Source organism: Galleria mellonella, unplaced genomic scaffold, assembly GCF_026898425.1.
Source record: "Galleria mellonella isolate WM207_F2 unplaced genomic scaffold, CSIRO_AGI_GalMel_v1 utg352, whole genome shotgun sequence".
Lineage (NCBI taxonomy): Eukaryota > Metazoa > Arthropoda > Insecta > Lepidoptera > Pyralidae > Galleria > Galleria mellonella.
Window position 1 is genome coordinate 5,034,044 of NW_026442084.1, and position 24,471 is coordinate 5,058,514.

Sequence of the window (24,471 nt, forward strand, 5' to 3'; positions counted from 1 at the left end):
ACAACTGTTACTATTTATGGTCAGAGACTGACTATTTCAAACAGTACAACTATTCGAAACCCGTAAAGTAGGTTTCTTGTACATTACATTGAACCTATTTATTTATAATTATATGATGTGTAATGTTAGAGAATTTTTATCATAGTCCTCTGCTCGAAAAGCTCACAGATGAAATACAATTCCAATATCTATGGAAAATCCAAAACAGAGAAAGAATCGTTAATAATAAAACTTATTAGCCTCATTGTTAATAACTTAGTTTATAATGTACTACGTGTTAATAATATATCCTATGAAGTCGAACTTGACACGGTTCCCTTTAAAATCGTAACAGTCATAGACTAAGAATAGTACTTACCTCTTTCTACGCTCATGTCTTTTCATAATGAATTTGTCACGTTATAACTTGTATCCAAAGTCATAAAATATATTATTAAATAAAAAGTGTGATTATATCTTTTAATTTTATTATATATTTTGTATTTTTAAAAAAATAATGCCTATAATATGACAACAATACCCAATGTAGCAATTGTTTTTACTAAATAATGAAAAAGATTTTCCAAATAAAACCAATAAGTCCATAAAAATGGATTCGTCCGATAATAATCAAGTTAAACCAGATTCCCAGGATTGTGCTATACCGGCGCCTCCTGGTATTTCTGGGATTGAGGTGAGATTTTTATCCATACTTTCAAGATCATATCTAATCTAGAATCAATTACGGCCAACAGTTAAAAAAGAATTTTCTTCTTTTATTCCCCGTTCATATTCTTGCATAGAGTCACCATATTGTCCTTGTTATTCGTCAGAACTTGTGAGGAATATTGACAAACTTAATATTTATATTTTTATAATAATTACATTATTATTTTAAAAGGTTTTTTCTTCTCTGAACAAAATATATTTTTTAATTGAATTATTTTTTCAGCCAATAAAGTTACATGTAAAATCGTCACCAATGGCAAGCCCCTCGAGCCGCAAGCCCATTATCAATGCAAAAAAGAAGTTGCGTGCATTCTCCATTCAGAAGAAAGAGTTAAAGGCTGCAATTCCACCAGTAGCTGTGCCCAAAACTGTCACCAGTGGGAGTATGTTATTTTGTTTTAAGGAATATATATATAGTTTGGAGTTGCAAATAAGTTGACATTAGCTTGTTTGACATTGCAAGTGCTTATATTATCACCATATTGGCTATTAACTGTTTACTGCCAGACCATGTTTGACAGGCAGGTTAGCAACCGCAGTTAGGCTTTGGTGATGTTTTAAACGGGACACTTCTATCTATCCCTCAACCATAAAGTTTCCTTAGTCGTCTTTTACAACACCCATGGGAAAGGATGGGATGACCCATTCTATGCCGGAACTGCACATGATATGCACATGCATAGATATTATCAACTGAAATTGCACTCCTAATGGAGTGCAATTTCAGTTGATAATAGTAAACAAGAAATTCACCAATTGCTCTTTTCAAACAAATGTAACTTACAATTTATAAATATATAAGTTTGTTTTAAAAAGAAATAAAATAAATATGCTCATCTTTGATGTAATAGCATAATCTTTCTCCAGACGCCTCTTTACTGCATAATTCATTAATATGTTAGCTTTGATAATGTGATTAAAAATTAGAATCAAAGGAATTAAAAAATTTCTTTTTTTAGACACCACAGTTCTAATAGGCAAGTTGAGTAGTGTGAAGGTGACCCCTAAACCAGAACCAGAGCCTGATGTGAAAAAACCACCCAAACCACCAAGACCTGGCTCCTATTATGGTAAGAAAAGTTTATTTATTTATTTATTTTAATCAGGTAATAAAAAACTTTTTATATAATTTGTGAAACCAATAACTACCAGGGGGGGGGAGAAAGGGATTGTTAGTAATAGGCTCAAATAACCCCATTACTAGCAATATACCCTGTCAGGTCGACCTCCATGTGGTTCCCCCTGGAAACCATCGTGGCTAATTCTAGTTGAATTCGTCAGGATGGGCTAACTAACCTGCTTTCATCCTCATTAGTCATCTATCACTGGTGCTCCACCAGTGTATACTGATAGCGCAGACAGGGTTACCATATCATCATCACCCATTAAAAAACCAATAACTACCACAAAAGAATATGTATGAATCACTTAGGAACAGCATTATATTAGGAAGTATCAAAGATAATTGTAAACTTTCGCCTTGTTGATATAATATATATTGTAAATAAATGGAACTTAACACGCCATTACAAGTAAGTAGAATTAATTGTTGATGGAACTTAATATAGTAAGTATTTAAAAAATCAAAGTAACAAATGATTTGTTGCTTATAGTGAAGCTAAAAATATATTTCTTTATATATAAACTATATTCTATTACAATTAATAATGAGTAAGTTTATAGGATTGTATAGATGTTTGTTACACATTTACACAAAAACTACTGAACAGATTTGAATGAAATTTGGTACACGGATAGGAATATATTAATATACAGAACAATTAATATATCGATTCACGCGGGCGAAGCTGTGGGAAATAGCTAGTAGTCACATAAATAATAATATGTAGTTTCTGTTTTGTTTGTATTCTTGCTTAACATAGGATTTTAATATCAAATGAGAACTTACAAGGTTATGTATTTTCTAATGTATTATTTGTAATGTAAATTGGGCTTATTATAAATCATCACAAAGAGATTATTTCTCTTAATTTAAAAAGACATGACGAGGAATGAAAGTTCCACAGAGACATGATTAATGGATTGACAGACTATTGTTCTATAAGGAACAGATTGCTAATGAGCGGATTAGAAAAAGAAAAAAGAAAAAATATAAATCAAATGAGAAACAGCATAAATTAATCATGACTTTTGACATGTTACACATTATGACAAACTGTATTTTAGTACCCTACATAATAATACCTTTTTTCCATAAAATGTTATCAGATTGAGGGTAGTTCTAGAAAAACACTGACACATAGAATACAAGAGGACACTTATTTGCACACTAAGCATCTCATTGGGGCTGTTGTGGTGTTGTTGTGGCTAGTACAGTTGTCCAAATTCTGTCTAAAAGCTTCTTGGTATCTTCACAGGTATTACAAAGCGACCATACTGTTCCATTTATATGATTAATATTTTTATTATATTCATAGTTACTGTAATACTATAATATTTCATTAAATAAAGATTTTGATTTGATTTTCTGTCAGTTGTGTGATTTACTACCATTGTGGATTATTTTTATATCATTTAATTTATTTCAGCCATTAACTGGCTACTGCAGAACATAAGCCTTCCTCATAAGGGGAGTTTGCCAGTAGTTTCATGCTTTGTAAGTAAGTTGGTGACTACAGCTAGGCCTTTAGAGATGTTTTAAGAGGGACACTGCTGTCCATTCCTCTACCATTAAGTTCCTTTAGTCACCTTTTATGACACACACAGGAAAGCAAAGGGTGGCCTATTCTATACTGGAATCACACAGACTTCTTTTATGTGATATCTTTAAATTGACACAAAATATTGGATCTTGGCCCGATCATATTATGAGCTCTCAGTCTGCTATCTTTATTAATTAGATAATTTAAAGCAAATATGCTAAATGTATAAACAAAGTTGAGTGTTTGTAATAGCATTGTAATAAATCTGTTACAGATACATCCTATTTAGAGCTGCAGAAAAAGAATGTGGCAGAGATAGAAGATATGAAACGTAAGATGGAACTGGTAGATTTAGGGATACCACTAGGTCTCATATGTCCAACGTCGAGCAATGAGAAAGCAATGCCTACAAAGGCCATGCCACCAATAAAATCATTCTTAGGTATGTATCTACATGTTTTTTATACTTTTTTTTACCTAGAGTTGATTTTTTTTTTATTTGTATAACTTTAACATACGCAGCACAAAAGATAAAGGTATGTTTTGTAAAATAAATGCTTTGTTTTACCCATAGACAAAGCAGACAATGGTTTATAGTGTAAATAAGTGGAAAAATGTAATAACTGGGTTGTAGTAAACATATTATGGTATAGATGAAAGGAAGGCCTGTGAGTTTGTTTTCTCTTCCATGTTGCATTAAACTATTGGATCATTAATATTAATCTACTAAAAGTGTTATAAACAGCTGTATATACGGGGCTATATATATATTAAGGCAATATCCTGGTTATATATATACACAAGATTTTGTCTCATTTGTTAAATGAGTTTTTAGTGGAAACTTAGTTTCTTTTATTTTTCTGTTAATAATGCACAGGCAATGTGTATTATTTCAAAATTATAAAAAAATATTATAAATGTTTTAGAATAATTTCGATGTAAATATGCAAAAATTTTATATTGAACCTTCTAATTGTCATTATATTATATATTTTTATGTTTTGGTGTAATAAAGAGTATAGTAAATAAACAAATTATATAGGACATGTTACTGGTTTTCCTATTTTATTTTCGCTTTATGGTCAAAGTCCAACGTCCAACATCAGACTAGCATCTAAGTCATGCTTAGCGACTATTAATTATTGAATTTGCACTATAGACTAACTGAACTGCTTTCATCCTCAAGTTTCGTCGCTCACACTCGTCAGCGTATACCAATAGCGCAGGCCGGGTTACTATTCCATTCTCAACCATTAAAAATTATGCTGATCTGGTCTTGAGGCGTTAAAGGACAATGACTAAGTTTACGTTTGCCTCGACCGCTTGTAGCAGTCCTTAGCTTCCGTCCGTGCCCCGCACTGCAGTTGTGCCGCCCGCCTTCCCCGCACATATCTATTCACCGAGCCAACAGCGACTTCGCTAGTGAGTCTGGGAAAGAGATTGTTTTCTTATCGCTTTTTAGTTGTGCATAGTTGTTCTTGCACAGTCAGCAATATAATTATAAAATCAGTAATTTATTCACCGATGATCAGAAACAATTTTTTTTTATATACAACTTAGAATGGCAAACAAGCTGACGGCCCACCTGATGGATAGTGGTAACCGTCGCCTTTAGACATGAGCAGTACCATGGACATAACAGAGCATACAGTTTCGCCCATGATACCCCCCACGCGTTGCCATTCCTCAGGACTCGGGTGTTATTCCTGACCCAGTAAATTCATGCCATACCCCACCTTTCAAACCGAAACACAGCCATGCAAACACAACTGCTTCACGGTTGAAACACGAATGGGACAGAGGTACCCAATCAATCGACTTTTGTACAAAGTCTCCCTCTGGTAAACTAGGAACAAGCTGCAATACCCAACTTCGCACGGTCTTTTTGAAAATTAAATCCAGTCAATTTTACTAGTTGATAAGGTAGTTATCCATAGGTGTAAGAATTTTTAAAATTGGTTAGGTGTTTTTTGTGTTTATACATTATAAAATAATTCGTCTTTATAATATTAATTAATAGATAATGAAATATTATTTTGCTGATTGTACACAGTATTTTTACTTTACGCATAGTTTTGAACTGTAATTGTAACCTCTAGTTAATAATTAGAGTAAAATAGAAACTAAGAATTATAAATGTAGAGATAATAAGATAATGATTTTAAACAACTATTTATTCTAAAATAGATTGAAGCAGTTAATCAGTATTAGGTTAAGGATTTTTAGTTAATTATAGAGTAGTAAATTTTAGACGTAGATAGCGTTAATATAAGTAAAAATTAGTAATAAAATATTGTCATTATGTTGTATATTTAAAAGCACTTTTTAAGTAGGTGTTGTTAGACAAGAATTACTTGTAAAAGTAATTTAATTGTAAAAATAATCAATGTTAGGTTTTTACTTTCACGTTGCATAGTTTATGGTTTATAAGAGACGGAAATTAACGTAATCGTTTACGTAAACTATGATTATATATGATACGTGACCACGGCCGGTGTAATCTGGTCAAAACCTCAAGATAACTAAGGTAAATTATCGTAATTTACTTAAACAATTGCTTTAAATCCAATATAAATTTAAATCCTTATAAACCATAATCTATATTTCTCTACCTAATTTAAAATTGCTCTTGCGCTCATTATACATATTAATTAAGATTTAATTATATATTTTAGATCCAGCGAAAGTAGACGAATTAATTCGCGAGGCTAAAAAGGCTAGAGCAGAGGGTAAGAAATTTAAATTTGATATCCAGAAATTTTTACCAGATTACGATAATCCTTTCCAACGCAAAAAAGATGCGCCAGACTCCGAAAAGAAACAAGATGACCATCGTCAAAGTACAATTGATAAGAGAGATATGAAAAAAAGTAGTAGATATGATAGTAGAAGACATTCCGATTATCGGAAGGATGACAGAGATAGATATAAGGATGACAGAGACAGGTATAAAGATGATAGGGATAGATATAAGGACGACAGAGATAGACATAAGGATGATAGAGGTAAATATAAAAGTAAGAGTAAGGAAAAAGATAGAGATCATAGAAAAGAAGACAACAAGAAAAATGATAAGTATGAAAAAGAAATAAAAGAAACTGATGTCAACTTAAGTGATTATTTAGTTTGTGATAGTTGGTCTTTAGATACTGAAGATAAGACGAATAGTTCGAGCCCTAAAGTAATAGATAAGGCTGCTAAATCAGCAAAAGAAAGTAAACCGCCAATTGAACAAACAAAAGAAACAAATATGGTAAAAGAATGTGATAAAATTGTATTGACAGATAGTCCGTTGCTTAAACCTGTTAAAATGGAAAGGCTTAAACCAGTTAATGATTCTTTTAAATTTGAAATTGACCCGAATGATGACGAAATTTTAGATGCAAATGACGAATATGATCAACCAATTGCTGAGAAAGATTCAAAGTACGAATCTCCAGTTTTGAAGGCAGATTATGATGAACTATCCAAAGATGTGTCAATTGACAACAACGATGAGTTTTTAGAGTCGATTATAAATGAAATAAAACAGGAAGATATGAGTGACGTTAGTCAAGATAAAGGGCTAGTAGAATACGATATGTCTCCGCCGAGGAGTGACTTGCAGGAAGACCCGAGTCAGGGATCTGTGACTCCTGAATTAGATGATAAAATGAGGGATCTGACTAGTCAGCAAAGTCATTATTCAGATGGTTATAGATCATCTGAAAGCGGTTATAAGTCTACAGAGAGTGGATACAGATCGCGGGATAGTTACAGGTCTGATAGCTATCGGATGTCTATAGAGAAGGATTTGGTTGCTGCAGGGGATAAAATGTCGAGGTTTACAGTTGATTCCTTGGAGACTTGGAGCTTCGTATTGAAGATTTGTCAACCCCTACTGTTTAGGCATGACAAGAATAAATGTTATAAGTAAGTATCTTTCAATATAATTAAAGATTTTGCTCTGCAAAAGGACAGTGACTTCAGTTGTGGCAAAATTAACATGAGATGAGCAATTTCAAAAAGAATTATCAAAATTAGTGCAAAATTGGGAAGATATGTGGAAAAAAGTATGAATACAGTCTTTTCACCAAATTATTTAAATTGTCAAATTGAAATTTCATTGCTATAAGTGATAGTATATAGTTGTGCTCCGCAATTTTACATGTGTGAATCGGTACATAAAGTTCTATCTATAAATTAGGATATAGCCTACCCGTGTACCAAATTTTATTCAAAGCTGTTCAGTAGTTTTTGCGTGAAAGAGTAACAAACATCTATCCATCTATCCTTACAAACTTTCACATTTATGGGATCATAATCATGAGCATATTCATTTATTTTTTACTTTTTTATGTTCCACAGAGAGACACACACAGTGCCTAAGATCTGGTATACGGAAAATCCGCGACTGTGCGCATGTGTGAAGGACCGTGCGATTGTCTATGATGAACTGGAAATGTGCAAGATGGGACTCGTCGATCGAGTCTATGGGTGTGATCAGTGAGTCTTAACTTTAATTACTTTTTTTTTTATGGAGAAGCAATTTAGGCATATCCCCGTATTATGAACGTAAATAAACGATAATAATCGCATTTACAAATAGCTGTGCTAAAATAAAATACGACTTTTTTTGCTAAATTTCTTTAAATTTTCACGGTAGGGACTAGGTAAGCGACTAAATTCGGCAGAGGTTACTGGTAGTATTAGTAGATAGTATAACGGGAATTTTAAAATTTACTATGTTCATCGTTTCCGACTACATTCGGAAACTTTCGTCAGTGGGAGAGGAGGTGGGAAGTTACTATGCGTCACAGCATTTCACCTCGCACTGTAGGCTGCAGCTCGCAGAGCCCGTGAAGGACGTCGGTGCGAGCGGTGATGGGGGCGGAGATAGCGGTTGTTGTTAAATTGTTTCTTATTTTTTTCTTATCTGAAGACCAATTTGTTGTCTTCTTTATGTCGAAGGACCAATTGTTTTATTTATTTATTTCTTATTGGATTCCATAATGTGATTATTTACATAATATTACAACTTCAATTATGGACCCTGTTGGGCACAGCGAACAGGAGAGACAGAGAAACAACCCTTTTTTTTTACTTTAGAAATACTTCAAGAGTTTGTTACAATATTATCCAGTCATTGAAATTATTTCACCATAGGTACGTATTGTTTAGGCCTTTACTAGTAAAGGATAATGATATAATGAAAAAACAGTTATAATTCTCGTTGAAGTTATTTCAATTACTACTAAAGCAATAATAAAATGAAAATACGCATAAGGTTCCGTCGGTGGCGTGACACGAAGTGGCGAACAGAGCCGACCCAAACCGAAGCCAACCGACGGCTTTTAGTGTTGCCGTTCGATTAAGCTCGAACAAGTGCTGTCAGAGATCAGTGGCCATGATCAGTGTCTTTGTAGTTGGCTGTGGAGGACTTCGCTGCTGCTCTCTTCTGAGCTGTCCAATACAGTCTGGAATGCATAGCTTACTGTATCATCATTTAATTCGTGTATCGATCTCCGACGTCCATGCAGACATGTTATCCAGGCTTGTCCACCCTTTGTCTTTATTGAAATTAGGCGAATAAAATGAACATAAATTTTAAAAATATTACACTCATAATGTAACCAACTCTTTGTCTTTTATCTCAATGTCCTCTACCCAAAGATTGCTTAATTGAAAGAGATTACGCTAAGGTCGCCTTTTGTATTTCTTTATATTACAATTAAGTGTATTTATTATTTTTATAAATGATGCAATAAAGTGTAAATAAATATTAACCTAAATAAATACTTTGCACAGGATTCCAGATTCTCCATTCCCCACTGCCCGAACGTGGTACCCTCAATTCGACTTCTGTGTTCCAACCAATAGTAGCCTGCAACTATCAAGTGAGTGGGAGATCGAGGACAGTCAGATCGACCTGCCGAAGGGGAAACCCAAAGAGAAGGAAAGGTCAATGACCCCGCAGAGAACAAATGACATTTACTTAGACAGGCAGTATCAGAGGTTGGTTGGAGATGACTAACATTTTACTTGGGAGGAGGAAGGGGAGGGATTGTTAGTAACGCGGTTGTAATAGACTCATTGCTAGCGATATGCCCCATCAGGTCGACTCCAAGCGGTTTTCCCAGTTAGCCCATCGTGACAAATTCTTGTGGAATTTGTCACAATGGGCTGACTTGCTTTTATCCTCACCACTCATCCCTCACTGGTGCCTCGTCAAGGTATACCGACAGCGCAGGTTTTCCATTATTATCTTTAAAAAAAAAATCTTTGGAGTACATTTTATTTAAGGGATGAAAATGTTAACTCCGCTTGCGCTATTAGTATTTTCTTTTTTTATACATCTTAGAATGGCAAACAAGCTGACGGCCCACCTGATGGGAAGTGGTAACCGTCGCCTATAGACATGAGAAGTACCATGGACATAACAGAGTATACTGTTTCGCCCATGATACCCCCCATGCGTTGCCATTCCTGAGGACTCATGTGTTATTCCTCTGTACCCAGTAAATTCACGCCATATCCCACTCTTCAAACCGAAACACAGCCATGCAAACACAATACTTCACGGTTGAAACACGAATGGGACAGAGGTACCCAAGCAATCGACTTATGTACAAAGTCTCCCTCTGGTGTAGTATACGCTGGCGGGGTACCAATCAATGATGATAGGTGAAAATAAAGTGAAATCTAAGTGAGTTAACCCACCATGACAAATTAGCCACGAAATATCCAGGATGATTTCCAATGGGAATCTGCTGGAGTCGAGCTACCCTGTGTGGATTGTCTGACCCTTACCTAAGGTGTATTGTTAATAATGGGGTCACTGAACCCCATTACTAACAATTCTCTTCTTCCTTTTGTGTTGCGGCATGAAGAATGCATGACGGTGAAATTACAGAGTATAAGGAAGGGGTGGCCTACCGGTCGATCGTGACAAAGAAAAAAGAATTTTGCTAATCTAGCGGTAGATGCTCAGACGCAATGCTCACACTAATATAAATAAGTAGTTATCAAGAATAATTTTCAGTTTTATGTTTTCCCTCTTAATAAAAAATACTATAAAACTACATAATTCTGTATTTTTTTTTTGATGGGTGAAAATTATATGGTAACCCCGCCTGCGCTAACGGGATACGCTGACGGAGCACCAGTGAAGGGTGATAGATGAGAATGAAAACAGGCCAGTTAGCCCATCTTGATGAATTCATCAAGAATTGACCATGATAGTTTCCAGGGAGACCCGCGAGGAGGTCGACGTGGTTGGGTATATTGTTAGCAATGGGATTCTTAGTCTCCGTTACTAACAATCCATTTCCCCCCTATAATTGTGTATTGAACTATGTTGTTTCATTTGAGATTTCAAGATGTATGTAATAGGTAGATCGCACATGGTTTCGTCAGTAAACAGTAGATCTTGGGTCTAGTCAAGTCGGCCACCCTTGGTATAAGACATAACGTCTTAGTTCTGGGGGGTAAGGGGTGGTTAGCAATGGAGTTTGACAGCCCCATTGCTAGCAATATGCCTTATTAGGTCGACCTCCACGTGGTTCCCCCTGGAAACCATCGTGAACAAATCTTTTTGAATTCGTCACGATGGGCTAACTGACCTACTTCATCCTCACCTATCATCCTTCACTGGTGCCCCGCCGGTTTATACCGATAGCGCGGGTGGGGTTACCATTCCATTATCATCCATTAAAAAAAAGTCTTAGTTCTTAGCAGAGGCAACGGATGCTAGATATCAGGGACATATGGTGTATTCTGTCAGTCCATGGTTCACCTCTGTAGGTGAAAATTATCTAAAGTGCATAAAAAAAGGTCCGCGGAAACAAATCCGCGGGTATCGGCTAGTTAAGTAGTATTAGAACGCAGTAATTTGATAAGTTTTTTGACTCTTTACGATGATCGTATAGTGGAAAGAACTTTATTTATTTATTTATTTATTCATTAGTACATACATGTATACATGGCGGACTTAATGCTAAAAGCATTCTCTCCCAGTCAACCATAGGGAAGTGTCAGAATACTCAATGGTTATATTTATTTAAATATAATTACAATTGTTCAGATCTAAAAGCAATGAATGCGACACGAATGAAAGTGTCGAGTCAGCGATTAAATCGAATGTCAAAGAGAGGTCACTGACCCCCCAGAGGAATGAGGAGATTTGTCTTGACACAGAGTACCAAAGGTTAGATTATGTTACGACCTTACTGGACGGAACATATCGACAGACATTCCTGAAAAAGCCACTATACGTAGTAAATTTTATAGCGAAATCTTGATTATAGTATTTTGCAAAGGGATATATCTGATTTATAATTTACTAACTTTCGGCTAATGTAAAACATTAACAACGACCCAGATTGGTCAAAACGTCGAGTCACGCGGCCTGCCACGTAGGATTGCAATTGCTCGGCGAATTGTGGGTTTGTCGAGCGTTACGTTCATCATAACGGCGACAGTCGACAAATGCCTCTGTCTACCCCATTAGGGTTTAGAGTTGTGAGAATATTTTTTTTTTTATAATGTGTTCAGAAATGTCGGTCGTTTTGTATAGTTTTAAGTGCTATTCTGTTTATACTATTATGAAAAATAATGTTTCTTTAACATATTACTTATATAAAAATAATATTATATATATAATTTATCTTTTGGTTACTTACATTATATATATATATATATATATATATATATATATATATATATATATATATATATATATATATATATATATATATATATATATATATATATATATATATATATATATATATATATGTTATTTAAAGTATTAGTTTTGCACCATATATGTTATGCTTTATATACAGATCCATATTATGCAATGAAACTAGTTTCAACACATATGTTTTGTGTGTAAATTTGTAGGTACTTAAACAATATATCGTCATACCATCAGAAAGATAATTCGTGTTAATCTTAAAATAGGTTTTTACAAGTAAAACTGTTGTTGAGTTTATTTCGCTGAAACTAGTTTCTTCGACTAGTTTCAATCGCAGATTATCTTTAAACTCTATGCTTTATTTGCTTATTAAAAGAAAAAAATTACAAAAAAAAAAAAAATACAATCCGAGTTAAACTTAATATTTCAGATTCATGCAAGCCGTTTGGCCAGAAGTCAGTTCCGAGGCAAAACCTGACGCGTCTAGAAGCACGACACCTGTCCGACAGGAGAGTAGGAAGAAAAAGAAAAGCGAAGAGGAGATTGAGACGGAAGAAAAGAGAAAAGCTAAAAAGATAAAGTTGAGCAGCGAGGGATGGAGTCAGGAGTCGGATGTTGAGGAAGATATGGAGAAAAGGTTTGTATACCGTCACCGTCATAATCCATTGACCTCCTGTAATTGTAAAGCTAATAGTAAAAGTGATGTATTTTTAAATGACGTCAAGATGTAAGAGTTTCTGAAATTGAACATTTATTTTTATGATTTCTCTGGAAATTTCTAAGGTATACTTTCGTGTTGATATCTATCTATACTTATAATTTATATATATATATATATATATATATATATATATATATATATATATATATATATATATATATATATATATATATATATTCCCAAAGAGGATTGACGTCAGGCAGGCGGCTGGTCGTAAAACTATAAGCCAAATCCTTTAGTAATATGGATAAAACCATATTACGCCGACTCCAAATAATAATTGGGATAAGGGTAGGAAGATGATGATCTATCTATACTTATAATAAATCTGTAGAGAGGTCAATTCTGTACATGAAATATATTTCCAAAATAACTATCAGGTCGTGATTAGTGATCGATACTAATGCCAAAAATGCAATCAGTAAAATTTTTGTCTGTCTGTCTGTCGGTCTGTATGTTCGTTATAGAAACAAAAACTACTCGACAGATTTTAACGAAACTTGGTACAAGTATTCTTCATACTCCTGGGCAGGTTATAGTATATTTTCATCACGCTACGATCAATAGGAGCAGAGCAGTGAAGAGAAATGTTGGGAAAACGGGAGAAGTTACTTCATTTTTAAGCTTCCGTCGCGTGTGCAGCCTTAATGGCCACTTTTTAAAATGTAAAAATGTCCACCTGTGCGAAGCCGGGACGGGCCGCTAGTCATACATATTATTTTAATTAAAGAAATTAAATTAATTTATATTTTCGTGGTATAATGTTGTTGTTTTTTTAGCAGAAAGACGAAAATAATAAAGGAAAAGGAAAAAGAGAAAGTCCGTAAACGCAAGCATTCTTCATCTTCTACGATCTCTACTCTGTCTGATAGTGATGAAACTGCTCCCAAGAAGAAGAAGGCATCCAAGAAGAAGGTAAGGAGTCATTTATTTCAATAGCTATTTAAGTAATGTTATTTCTACTTAATTTTGAATAAATATTTTATTGTCATGTCTGATTTTGTGACATATTTATTTATCAGAATTTTCACTGCTCATATATAAAATATATATATATATATCCCCTTATAAAATTTAAAATGGCAGGTAGGATGTTGTTACAAAATTATATCAACTATAAGAGTGTTTTGTAATTTTATTTTTTATATTTTTAATACTTTTACAGAAAAAGAGAACATTTCAATGTTTACTTAATGTTTCCTATATTCTTTCTCTTTCTGTAGACAATGTTTTTATAAATAAGCGGGATAAAATATATATTTATTTCTTTCATAAAGGCCAGCAAAAAGTCGAAGTCCGCCAAACGACGTCGCTTTAATAAAAAGTATTTGAAGAGATTAAAAGAAAAGAAAAAGAGGAAATTGGTAAAATTGGAAAAGATGTCCGATTCGGAAGATGAAGAAACGGGTATTAATATTTTATTTGAATACGATTATATAAATAAATATTTGAAAAAAAGAATTTTGATATAATTTTTATAGCTTTGGTATCAATTTTTAAAAATAACTAAGCCTCAGTGATTAATAATTCTATTAATATCATATTTGGTATATATAGTTGTTAATTAGCGAAATCTATTCTACAGTAATAGGTATGTACATGCCTTGTACTGAATAGTGTCGTTAGTATAGACACAGGTTATTTGTTTTTCAACAATTTCTTTAGTTTTTTAGGTTTTTTTAAGAAAAAATAAAAATTTTTTGGAACCCAATAAGATTAAATAAATTTTAATAAATGAATACTAACACTAGTTTTAAGGAATGGATTACTTTAATTAACATACTGTATAATTCCTTCTAATCGTGTAATAACATTAAATATGTGGTTTCATAGAAAGCAGAAAGGAGAAAAAGGCTAAAAAGAAAAAAGAACTAAAACTGAAAAAGGCACAAAAGAAAAGGAAATCTCGTGCTAAATCGACATCGACAAGTTCCTCATCGAGTAGCGACAGCAGCTCAGAAATGGACACTGACCATAAAAGAAAGAAGAAAAAGGAAGCGCAAAGAAAGAAAAACAAAGAGAAGAAAAGAAAGCATTCAACATCTGAATCGAGCCAGAGCGAGGAGTTATTTGATGTTAATGTACTAAATAATATTAAAACGGAAAGGTTGACTGACGACGAAAGAATGTTCTCACCAAGAAAACAGAAGCCTAGAGAAATTATTAATGTTAAAGAGTTGCAAAATGATTTTGTGGGGAATAATATACACATTAAGCAAGAAAAAGAAGAAACAAAAGAAATAGAAAAGAAAATAGAGAAGCCTGTAGAAGAAGAAGTTACGACTGAAACACACACTGCCGTTGTGGAGCCTAGTGCTGTTGTGGAAGCGAGTAAGGTCGAGCCTGTATTGGAGCTTGATCTAGAACACATTCAGTTGCCAGAACCTATAAAAATAACTATTGATGTAAGTCTAAAACATATACATTTGCACCAATTAAGTAGATTAGTTTATTGTTATTTTTTACTTCTTGTAATTGTATTATACTATATGTTATTATTATACACAAAAGTGTTAGTGATTATGCGAGTCTTGAAAGCATTACTCTTGTATGTCAAAACGTGAGGATTTTTTTGTTAATGAAATAATTGTTGAATCATGATTTGTCTATTAAGGATTTATTATAATAAATAATTAAAGAAATTTCAAAAAAGGGACTTCAGACATGACAAATTGATAAGAGGCAATGCCCTATAAAAAATTATCTAAATTGGTTCAAAATTAGCCTAAAGATATGGCGAAATTGCTTAAAATAACAATAAACTTACAGGAACCCCAAGAAACAGTTTTTGAAGTACCTCAAGTTATTTCGCAAATCCCTGTCGTGGACGAGTCTAACGCGTCCCAGTGTTCGTCACAAGAGTCTGTATGTAGCGTCAAAGACCCGCCGGCGTATGAAAAAGACGAGAGTCACCTCCGGCCGTCGTCGCAGAACTCCAACTATAGTTTTAATGATGTCATCAGCGCCAGTCAAGGTCAGGGGCTGTACCAGAAGGGGTTGGAACTGGAAGAGGACAAGTATGAGAGCTACGAACAAGGCAACTACGAAATGTATGAACAGTTGGCAATGGCGTACCAGAGCGATGTTGCCAGTCAGGTATGCTACTGCTATTTTCATTTCATAATTTTATATTAAAACTTTATACAGTTTGGGCTCAGATATTCTACTGTATTTAAAAAAAACCGAGGAACATAAACGTATTGTTGAAAAATGAAAATAAATAAATCATTTACTAGGTAATCGACACTAACGTATGATCGATATTTTTTGTTAGAAATTTCTATAAAATTATATACTATTTAATAAGAAATATACTTCTTTACTAAACAGCAAAAAAAGATTATTGTTATAAATTAAAAATAACAGTGGGTTCAGAATAGACCCCTGAGACACCTATTTGCATAGGACGTGCGTAAGGATGGTAATATGGATGGTGTAGGTAGTGTACAAAGTATATTTTTTTTATACAACTTAGAATGGCAAACAAGCTGACGGCCCACCTGATGGAAAGTTGTAACCGTCGCCTATAGACATGAGCAGTACCATGGACATAACAGAGTATACTGTTTCGCCCATATCCCACCCTTCAAACCGAAACACGGCCATGCAAACACAACTGCTTCACGGTTGAAACACGAATGGGACAGAGGTGGGATATGGCGTGAATTTACTGGGTACAGAGGAATAACACCTGAGTCCTCAGGAATGGCAACGCATGGGGGGTATCGTGGACGAAACAGTATACTCTGTTATATCCATGGTACTGCTCATGCCTATAGGCGACGGTTACCACTTTCCATCAGGTGGGCCGTCAGCTTGTTTGCCATTCTAAGTTGTGTAAAAAAAAAGTAATCGACTTTTGTACAAAGTCTTCCTCTGGTAAATCGATACAATATGACGGTATCGTAGACACGTTTGCAGGCCGCGTCTCCGCCGGCGAACGAGTCGCGGCGCATCGAGACGGTGGTGCGCGCGCGCGGCCGCGGCGAGATCAAGTGCGACTGGCGCGCCGGCGACCGACCTGCGCCCGCGCCGCACCGGCCCTCGCGCTGGGGTACGTACTCCACTAACCAGTCACTGGGGGGGGGGGGGGAGGGATTGTTAGTAAAGGAAACTCAGTATCCCATTGCTAGCAATATACCCAATCAGGTCCACCTCCTCGCGGTTCCCCCTGGAAACTATCATGGTAAATTCCTGATGAATTCATCATGATGGGCTAACTGGCCTGTTTTCATTCTCATCGATCACTCTTCACTGGTGCTCCGCCAGCGTATCCCCTTAGCGCAGGCGGGGTTATTACCATACCATTTTCACCCATAAAAAAAAAATCAGTCACTGGGAAACATTTTCACTTTTAGGTTTTCCCTCTTAATAAAATAAAAAATACTACTGTACTACATAATTGTGTACTTCAATTAAATATAATGTTATGGTAACCCCGCCTACGCTAACGGTATACGCTGGCGGGGCACCAGTGAGGGATGATAGGTGAGGATGAAAGATGACAGGTCAGTTAACCCACCCTCATGTATACACTTGGAATGTAGCACGATGTGTAAATATGTTGACATCTATATAATACTAGCGACCCGCCCCGGCCTCACACGGCTGCAATGCTGATACTAAATATACCTACCTACTAAAGAATGTCCTTATAACAACAACGTTTACAGCTTTTATGACATTAGACAATACAAACATGATAAAGTGCTATAGGGCGAAGCGCGGCTTTCTAGCGCTATTTATAGGCACGCGCCGCCGGCCGGGCCGGTACCGCCACACTGCTATGTCCCTGCATTTTAAATCTGTAATATCTTCGGAAATATTTTTTTTATTTACGACATCACATTAGAAATCTCTAAATTTATCAGTGTTTTTCTACAATATTATGCATGTATTCTACATATAAACCTTCCTCTTGAATCACTCTATCTATTAAAAAAAACTTCTTCAAAATCCGTTGCGTAGTTTTAAAGATTCGCTAACAATCGCTTCCCCCTATAATTGTGTACTGAACTATATTTCATTTGAGATTGATCTATATCGATTGATGATAATATGATGAAATCAGGTCTGAAACCGGGTGAAGTGAACATCGTACTGACAGGCGGCAGTGAACAGTTCCCCATCCAGACCGTGGAGCCAGTGTACCGCATCGAGAGCCTCGCCAACCGCCACGATAATGTGTCCATTAGGTGAGCTGGATAGTTTTAACGTCAACGTACTTACACTAGAGGGAGACTTTGTACAAAAGTCGTTTGTTTGGACACCTCTGTCCTATTCGTGTTTCTATTGTGAAGCAGTTGTGTTTGCATGGCTGTGTTCGGCTTGAAGGGTCAGATATGGCAGTGAATTTACAGGGTACAGAAGAATAACAACGTCCTCATCAATCATAGGCGAAACTGTATACTCAGTTATATCCATGGTATATGCTCATGTCTATAGGTGACGGTTACTAATTTCTATGAGGTGGGCAGTCAGTTTGTTTGCCATTCTAAGTTGCATAAAAAGGAGTTGTTTGCCATTCTAAGTTGCATATTTTTGCTTTGTTTTCTGAAAGTCAAATACAGTGGAATAGAATTGTAAGTAAGATTGATATGATTAACTGTAAAACGCTTGAAACATTGCTGTGTTGTTCCAACACAGGGTGGCCACTCCTTCTTTCCCCATGGTTGTCATAAGAGGCTACTTAGGGAACTTATGGTCGAGGGAGGGGCAGCAGTCTTTCTTAAGATCACCAAAACCTGTGATTGCCAACTGCTTGCCAAGTGTAGCAAATACTAGTAAACCCCTTTATGGGGAACCCTATGTTCAGCACTAGACAGTTATCGACTCATGTAAAAATAATAACATGAAATATTCGTTTGATAATAGTTGTAACTCCTTTTTGTCCTTAGCATTGGTTAAAATGCAATATCAAATTTAAGTTTTAGGTAATACTCCGGAATAGATTCCAGCCTCTGTTTTATGAGAGATAATGAAATGGTAACCCCGCTTGTACTGTCGATATATCGCTGCTAGAGCACCAGTGAGAGATAGGTGTGGATGTTGTCAGTAGGCCTACCATGAAATGAATTCCGAAATTTCGGGGACGAACGAAACAGAAATTTGATGTTAAAATTACATAATACATGCCGTTTGAAATTATTAAAAATGTTAAAATATCGTTCCCCTGAACTATTAGGATAGGATTTATGATGAACGAAATGTTAAGCTCCATTTACTGGCTCGATTTCGGTACGAACAAAAACACGAAATTGAGCCCGAAAATTCGGAATTTCATTTCATGGTAGACCACCAGGTCAGTTGATCGATCACCCTTACAAAGTCACCAAGCAAATTACCAAGATAAAGAGGGAGGACCGGTGGTGGTTTCAAGTTTATTCCAATGTGTGTTGTGCATGTATTTTAATTATAATATCCAAGGTCCAGTTTCCCATACAGCTACGATGAGGCGTACATGGACATGTACGGTGCGGCGGACCGCCTGCAGTATGGAGATTGCTTCGCGCCGGCACCGGAGCCGCAGCTTGCCCCTGAACTGTCACCGGAGCCCGAGCAGCCGCCTTCGGAGCCTGAGCAACAACAGCGCCCCACCGGAAGACGATCCCTCGACGCACGGATACATCTTGCACTTCAGAATACAGGTCAGTGTATTGAGTGATAGGGATGATAATATATAGCAATATCTATATATTTTAGTTGCAATACTACTACTAGAGGGAGACTTTGTACAAAAGTCGATTGCTTGGCTACCTCTGTCCCATTCGTGTTTCAACCGTGAAGCAGTTGTGTTTGCATGGCTGTATTTCGGTTTGAAGGGTGGGATATGGCGTGCGTTTACTGGGTACAGAGGAATAACACCTGAGTTCTCAGCAATGGCAACGCATGGGGGTATCATGGGCGAAACAGTATACTCTGTTATGTCCATGGTACTGCTCATGTCTATAGGCGACGGTTACCATTTTCCATCAGGTGGGCCGTCAGCTTGTTTGCCATTCTAAGTTGTATAAAAAAAAAATACTAATCCAATGACGAATATGTTGTAAGTCTGTTCAAATAATTTATACATAAAATACAAGTTACAGGATACAAGTTTTCCAAAAAGTTATATTGAATAACAGATTTTTAACATATTCGAAAATAGATATCCGACCGATATGGGCGATATCGAAATGACCTTTTTTTCGCAATCAATGTACTATAAATGTACCCAATATATAGATATCGGATTGGTATCAATATTACCCATGTTTATTGCGTGGAACAGATAGTTGTAAACAAATTTTTTAAGAGATTTTTTGATATGATAAATAAACGTGATAAAAAAAACTTTCTTTTTTGGAATCTTTTTTAGAGTTTGGGTATTTTTTTTTGCAAGGGTATGATAATATCTATAGTAAGTAGTTATCGTTAGAATTTTATTAGGTAACAGTTTCTTTTTTTCAAATCGTATAACTTGTAATATTTCAACAAGTAACGTAATATAGAATTTAAGCACTTATATTCTTAATAACTTAGTCAGTCATTTGAATATACAATAGTTCTGTCTAGTGTATAAGTAAAATGTATCCGGCTCGAAGTACCAGAAACTATATATATAGTACCGAAGTTGGAATTTCTTTATGTCGTACAATAAGATTTTTAAATATACCTAGACTAAAATAACATTGTTATATTTATTATTAACTATGTATTAAAACTATATTTCAGTTTTGGGCGACGTTGCAAAGGAAATGCCAGAGACTGACGCAGATAAAGATGGGAAAGGAATCTTGCATACGTAAGTCTTTATGATAGGTGTTCCGATTTTTTTTTTATATGAAAATCAAAATGGAGATAGAAAGAGAGGATGGAGTATTCTATATTTATACCACACGTATTTTTGGATAGTAATACCAATACAACATATACAGATATGTGACATGGCGAACTATGTATGTTGCAGCAAAACGTTATCGAAATCGGGTAAGCGTGTCAGCTTCGCGGACGGATACAAGCCCGGCCAGGATTCAGACACAGAGGATCCGCCGATTAAGAAGGTAAGCCCCTTGTTTTCAGTGATTTATTATCTTTCAAGCCATATTTACAATTTGCTGCAGATTTGCATTTTTTTTAATGAAATACAGTGTGTACTAGCGAATTACATGGAGTGTATTTTATTTATTGTAGCTTTTTATAGGTAAAACAATTTTTGAAATCAGTTAAGTATTTTTTTTTTTTAGTTTATTCAACATAAATAAAAAAAAATCTCTTTAAAATATTAGTGTGATATGTGTATTGTGAGAAGATTGAATCCGACTATCGGAAAATATTGAAGCATTTCGTCATACGACTGAGGTCGTTTGAAGATGAACATGTAATGTTTTAATGGATGATAATGGAATGGTAAATGTGGGATGAGGATGAAGATAGGTCAGTTAGCCCATTGTGATTAGTCACGATAGTTTCCAGGGGGAACCGCATGGAGGTCGACCTGATAGAGTATATTGATAGCAATGGAGATTAACTTACCTATTACGGGGGGAAAGGGATTGTTAGCAATTGAGTTTGATAGCCCCATTGCTAGTAATACGCCCTACGTGGTTACCCCTGGAAACCACCGTGAAGAATTCTTGTTGAAGTCGTCACGATGGGCTAACTGGCCTGCTCCATCCTCACTTATCATCCTTCACTGGTGCCCCACCAGTGTATACCGATAGCGTAGACGGGGTTACCATTTCATTATCATCCATTAAAAAAAACTTCCCCATTACTAACAATCCCTTCCCCTCCCTAATATATATGTATGTGCGTTGGTGTGCAGAAGAAGAAGGCCCGTCGGTACGGGTGCGCGTGGCCGTGCCCGGCGTCGCACCCGGACCACGTGCCGCTGTGGGACGCGCTGCCGCCGCCGCCGCCGCCGCCGCCGCCGCCCGGCTCGCCGCCGCCGCCCGCCGCCGCCGCCGCGCCGCCCGCGCACCTGCTGCGCCGCCGCGCCGCGCCGCCGCTGCTGCCGCTGCCGCCGCCGCACGCCTTGCTGCCGCACCCGCACCACAAGTTCGGTCAGTGCTCAAGTCAGACCAACTCGAGTCTCGATTATACGAATCAAATACAGCGAGGGGTATTCCGAATAATCGAAAATCCGGATAATCGATTTCAAAGTCAAATCACACAATAATAATATTTTAATATTTATTTTATTATGTTCAGTTGTTTAAATACGTCATTTCCGTACATAGAGAATACGATACAAAAAAAATATGAGCTGTAACGATAAAGGATTATAATAATATATACTTACCAAATTAATAAATACCATTTCTAAATCGGTAATTAGAGAGCCGTGAAGAATATGTCCGGATAATCGAATATTCGGATAATCTAGATTCACTGTGTAAAGTCGATTGACAAATAAGAACCTCGCCTACCTGAGGACTATATTCCTGTTACTAGTTGTCTTCCAAATTATCATGTAATGATGATGGTATCAAACCGCCTGTTGCTCTGTGAGTTTGATATATAACATTATATTTGGACGGGCTATTCTCAGGAAATATTTTGTTTTGGGCTCGCTCATTGAAAAGTAACTCAAAATATTGGGTAAAGTATGAGAATTATTAGAATAATATAACAAAGTTAATTAATTAATTGACACAATAATATTATTATGACGTTTATGATCATATCAGCCGTTGGCCGTCCACTGCAACACAGGCCTCTCCCTCGGGAGATTATGACGTTATTATTGATTTATTATTTTTTTACATTTAACAATAATTAAACTGTGTCACTGGTACCATTGCTAAATGCCACTCGAGAATCTTTTCTCGTCTCCCCCTTATCTGATTTTATCAGTTCTTCAAATTACATAACTTGTTTATTGGCTTTTAAATTTAAAAGGTGGCGTTGCAAATAGTGAATAGTTGTATTGAAAATTTGTAGGATATTTTATGCAACTTGTTTTTGGCGAACAAGTAATCTGATGGAATATGATGGATATAGTCTTCGCCTCATTATTTCATTACTTTTATACCATATACGACACCCACGGAAAAGGAAGGGGTGGCCTGTTCTATGCCGGGACCAAACGGTCATTTTTTTTCTGTTACCTCATAACTCCGTCAATTGTAAACCGATTTGGAAAATTCTTTTTTTTTTTTTTGGATCATGAATTTAATTATTATTTCGGTACAGTCATATACTCGGATTACAGATGACGTTTCAGGTTGAAACCAAGTATCATATAATTGAAATATTTTTTGTCCTTACAGATCCGAACACGTCGGTGCCTCCATTCATGCCGCCGGAGCCGCCGCCCAGCCTCATCAGTTTCCACTAGTGTGACATGTATATAAATGTGTAAATATATTTTTTTTATATAAAACAATATGTTATACGAACATTCTGGACTTTATTCTGTTTTGACTAATTGATAGAATTATCAATAATGGCGCCGATTCTGAGGTGCAATTTCTATAAACTTATCGCTTAAAGTAATATTTTAATTTAATAATTTCGCGATTTTTGTTTTATATCACAAAGGTGGCAAACAAGCATACAGCCCGTCTGATGGTAAACGGTCACTATAGCCTATGGGTGTCTGCAACACTGGGGGTGTCACGTGCGCGTTGCCGACTCTGAAGAAATTGTAATATACCTTTTTTGAAGAAACCCAATTGTAACTGTTTTATGCACCATCCTAAATTAAAATATAATAATTTTGACGTAAATCTACGGGAATAGAGTACTTGAAGTATTCAACAAATCCTTAAAACGTTTGAAAGAATGGCATTAACAAATTTTCCTGCGCGCGCAACCTCGCATGGACCCTCATCGTCATATCAACCTTTCACGTCCACTGCTGAACATTAGCCTCCCCCTTTGGGGTTTTGCCAGTAATTGCCACGCTTGGCAGGCGGATTGGCAATCGCAGTTAAGCTTTAGAGATGATTTAAGAGGAACGCTGCCGCCCATCCCTGTTTTAATTCTTCTTGCATGATAATACAAATAATACAACTTGAATTGTCTCAATGTATTTAGCATTAATGTAAACCTACGTGGTTTCTGTATGTTAACAGAATATGTTTTCTGTAATTTCTCAATTTTTGTTATAATAAAAAAAAATGTATATCCATATCTGATCTGTGTTACTTAACTCTAAAAGTAAACAATTGGTCAACTTGTATAATACTTGTATGTCTACAAGAATAAGATCATACGACCGAGCTTTAAGCTCTTATAAAATGTAACTGACCACCTCATAGTCGCGAGCAATATAGTGAGAGAGGTCTCAATTTTTATGTATTAATTTTATATTTTCATTGACTGGTAGTTAATTTAAGCTTTCGCGTTGTTTAAACACATTTTAAACACACTATCGGGACTTAACGCAATAAAGAAACAGATATGTAGGTACTATTTACTTGCAAAAAAAATTTCATTCCTGATAGTGTATTTAAAATACTGACTGATCTTCATCTGTGAAGGTTTTTGTACTATCAAATATATAATATTATTTCTCAATTTACTTACTCACTGGCGCATTTAAGTGCTAATATTTTTTTTTATTGTTGGGTAAAAAAGTGATGCCTGATGCTAGAGACAAAATATCAATTCCCAATGTGATGAATGAGATCACGTGATCTTATATTTAGTGATATGTACCCCTAAGTATGTTTGTAATATTTGTAATGTCGCGTCTATTTCAATTGTAAATGTAT

At 35.7% G+C, this 24,471-nt stretch overlaps 1 protein-coding gene across 7 annotated transcripts; it reads left to right on the forward strand.

Annotated features, from left to right (window-relative positions):
* The first annotated feature begins 417 nt into the window (after positions 1-417).
* LOC113519450 (axoneme-associated protein mst101(2)-like) lies at positions 418-24,471 on the forward strand. Of its 7 annotated transcripts, none has more exons than XM_052897065.1 (20): positions 418-673; positions 932-1,091; positions 1,668-1,778; positions 3,646-3,813; positions 6,047-7,283; positions 7,719-7,856; positions 9,159-9,365; positions 11,434-11,556; positions 12,479-12,685; positions 13,549-13,684; positions 14,047-14,176; positions 14,603-15,174; positions 15,539-15,865; positions 16,679-16,823; positions 17,841-17,964; positions 19,196-19,416; positions 20,483-20,552; positions 20,718-20,811; positions 21,576-21,813; positions 23,023-24,471. In XM_052897065.1, the coding sequence occupies exons 1-20, from the start codon at positions 590-592 to the stop codon at positions 23,088-23,090; spliced, it is 4,560 nt and encodes a 1,519-aa protein (XP_052753025.1). In that variant the 5' UTR covers positions 418-589; the 3' UTR covers positions 23,091-24,471. The 7 variants fall into 7 exon arrangements, with proteins under 7 accessions (XP_052753025.1, XP_052753027.1, XP_052753028.1 ...); XM_052897067.1 differs by having other exon boundaries at positions 19,202-19,416; XM_052897068.1 differs by having other exon boundaries at positions 16,691-16,823.

Excerpts from the sequence above, each read along its gene's own strand:
- LOC113519450 (XM_052897065.1), top strand. The coding sequence starts at position 590 with ATGGATTCGTCCGATAATAATCAAGTTAAACCAGATTCCCAGGATTGT. Across the intron at positions 7,284-7,718 it reads GACAAGAATAAATGTTATAA|AGAGACACACACAGTGCCTA; the intron begins GTAAGTATCTTT and ends TATGTTCCACAG. Across the intron at positions 20,812-21,575 it reads AGGATCCGCCGATTAAGAAG|AAGAAGAAGGCCCGTCGGTA; the intron begins GTAAGCCCCTTG and ends GTTGGTGTGCAG.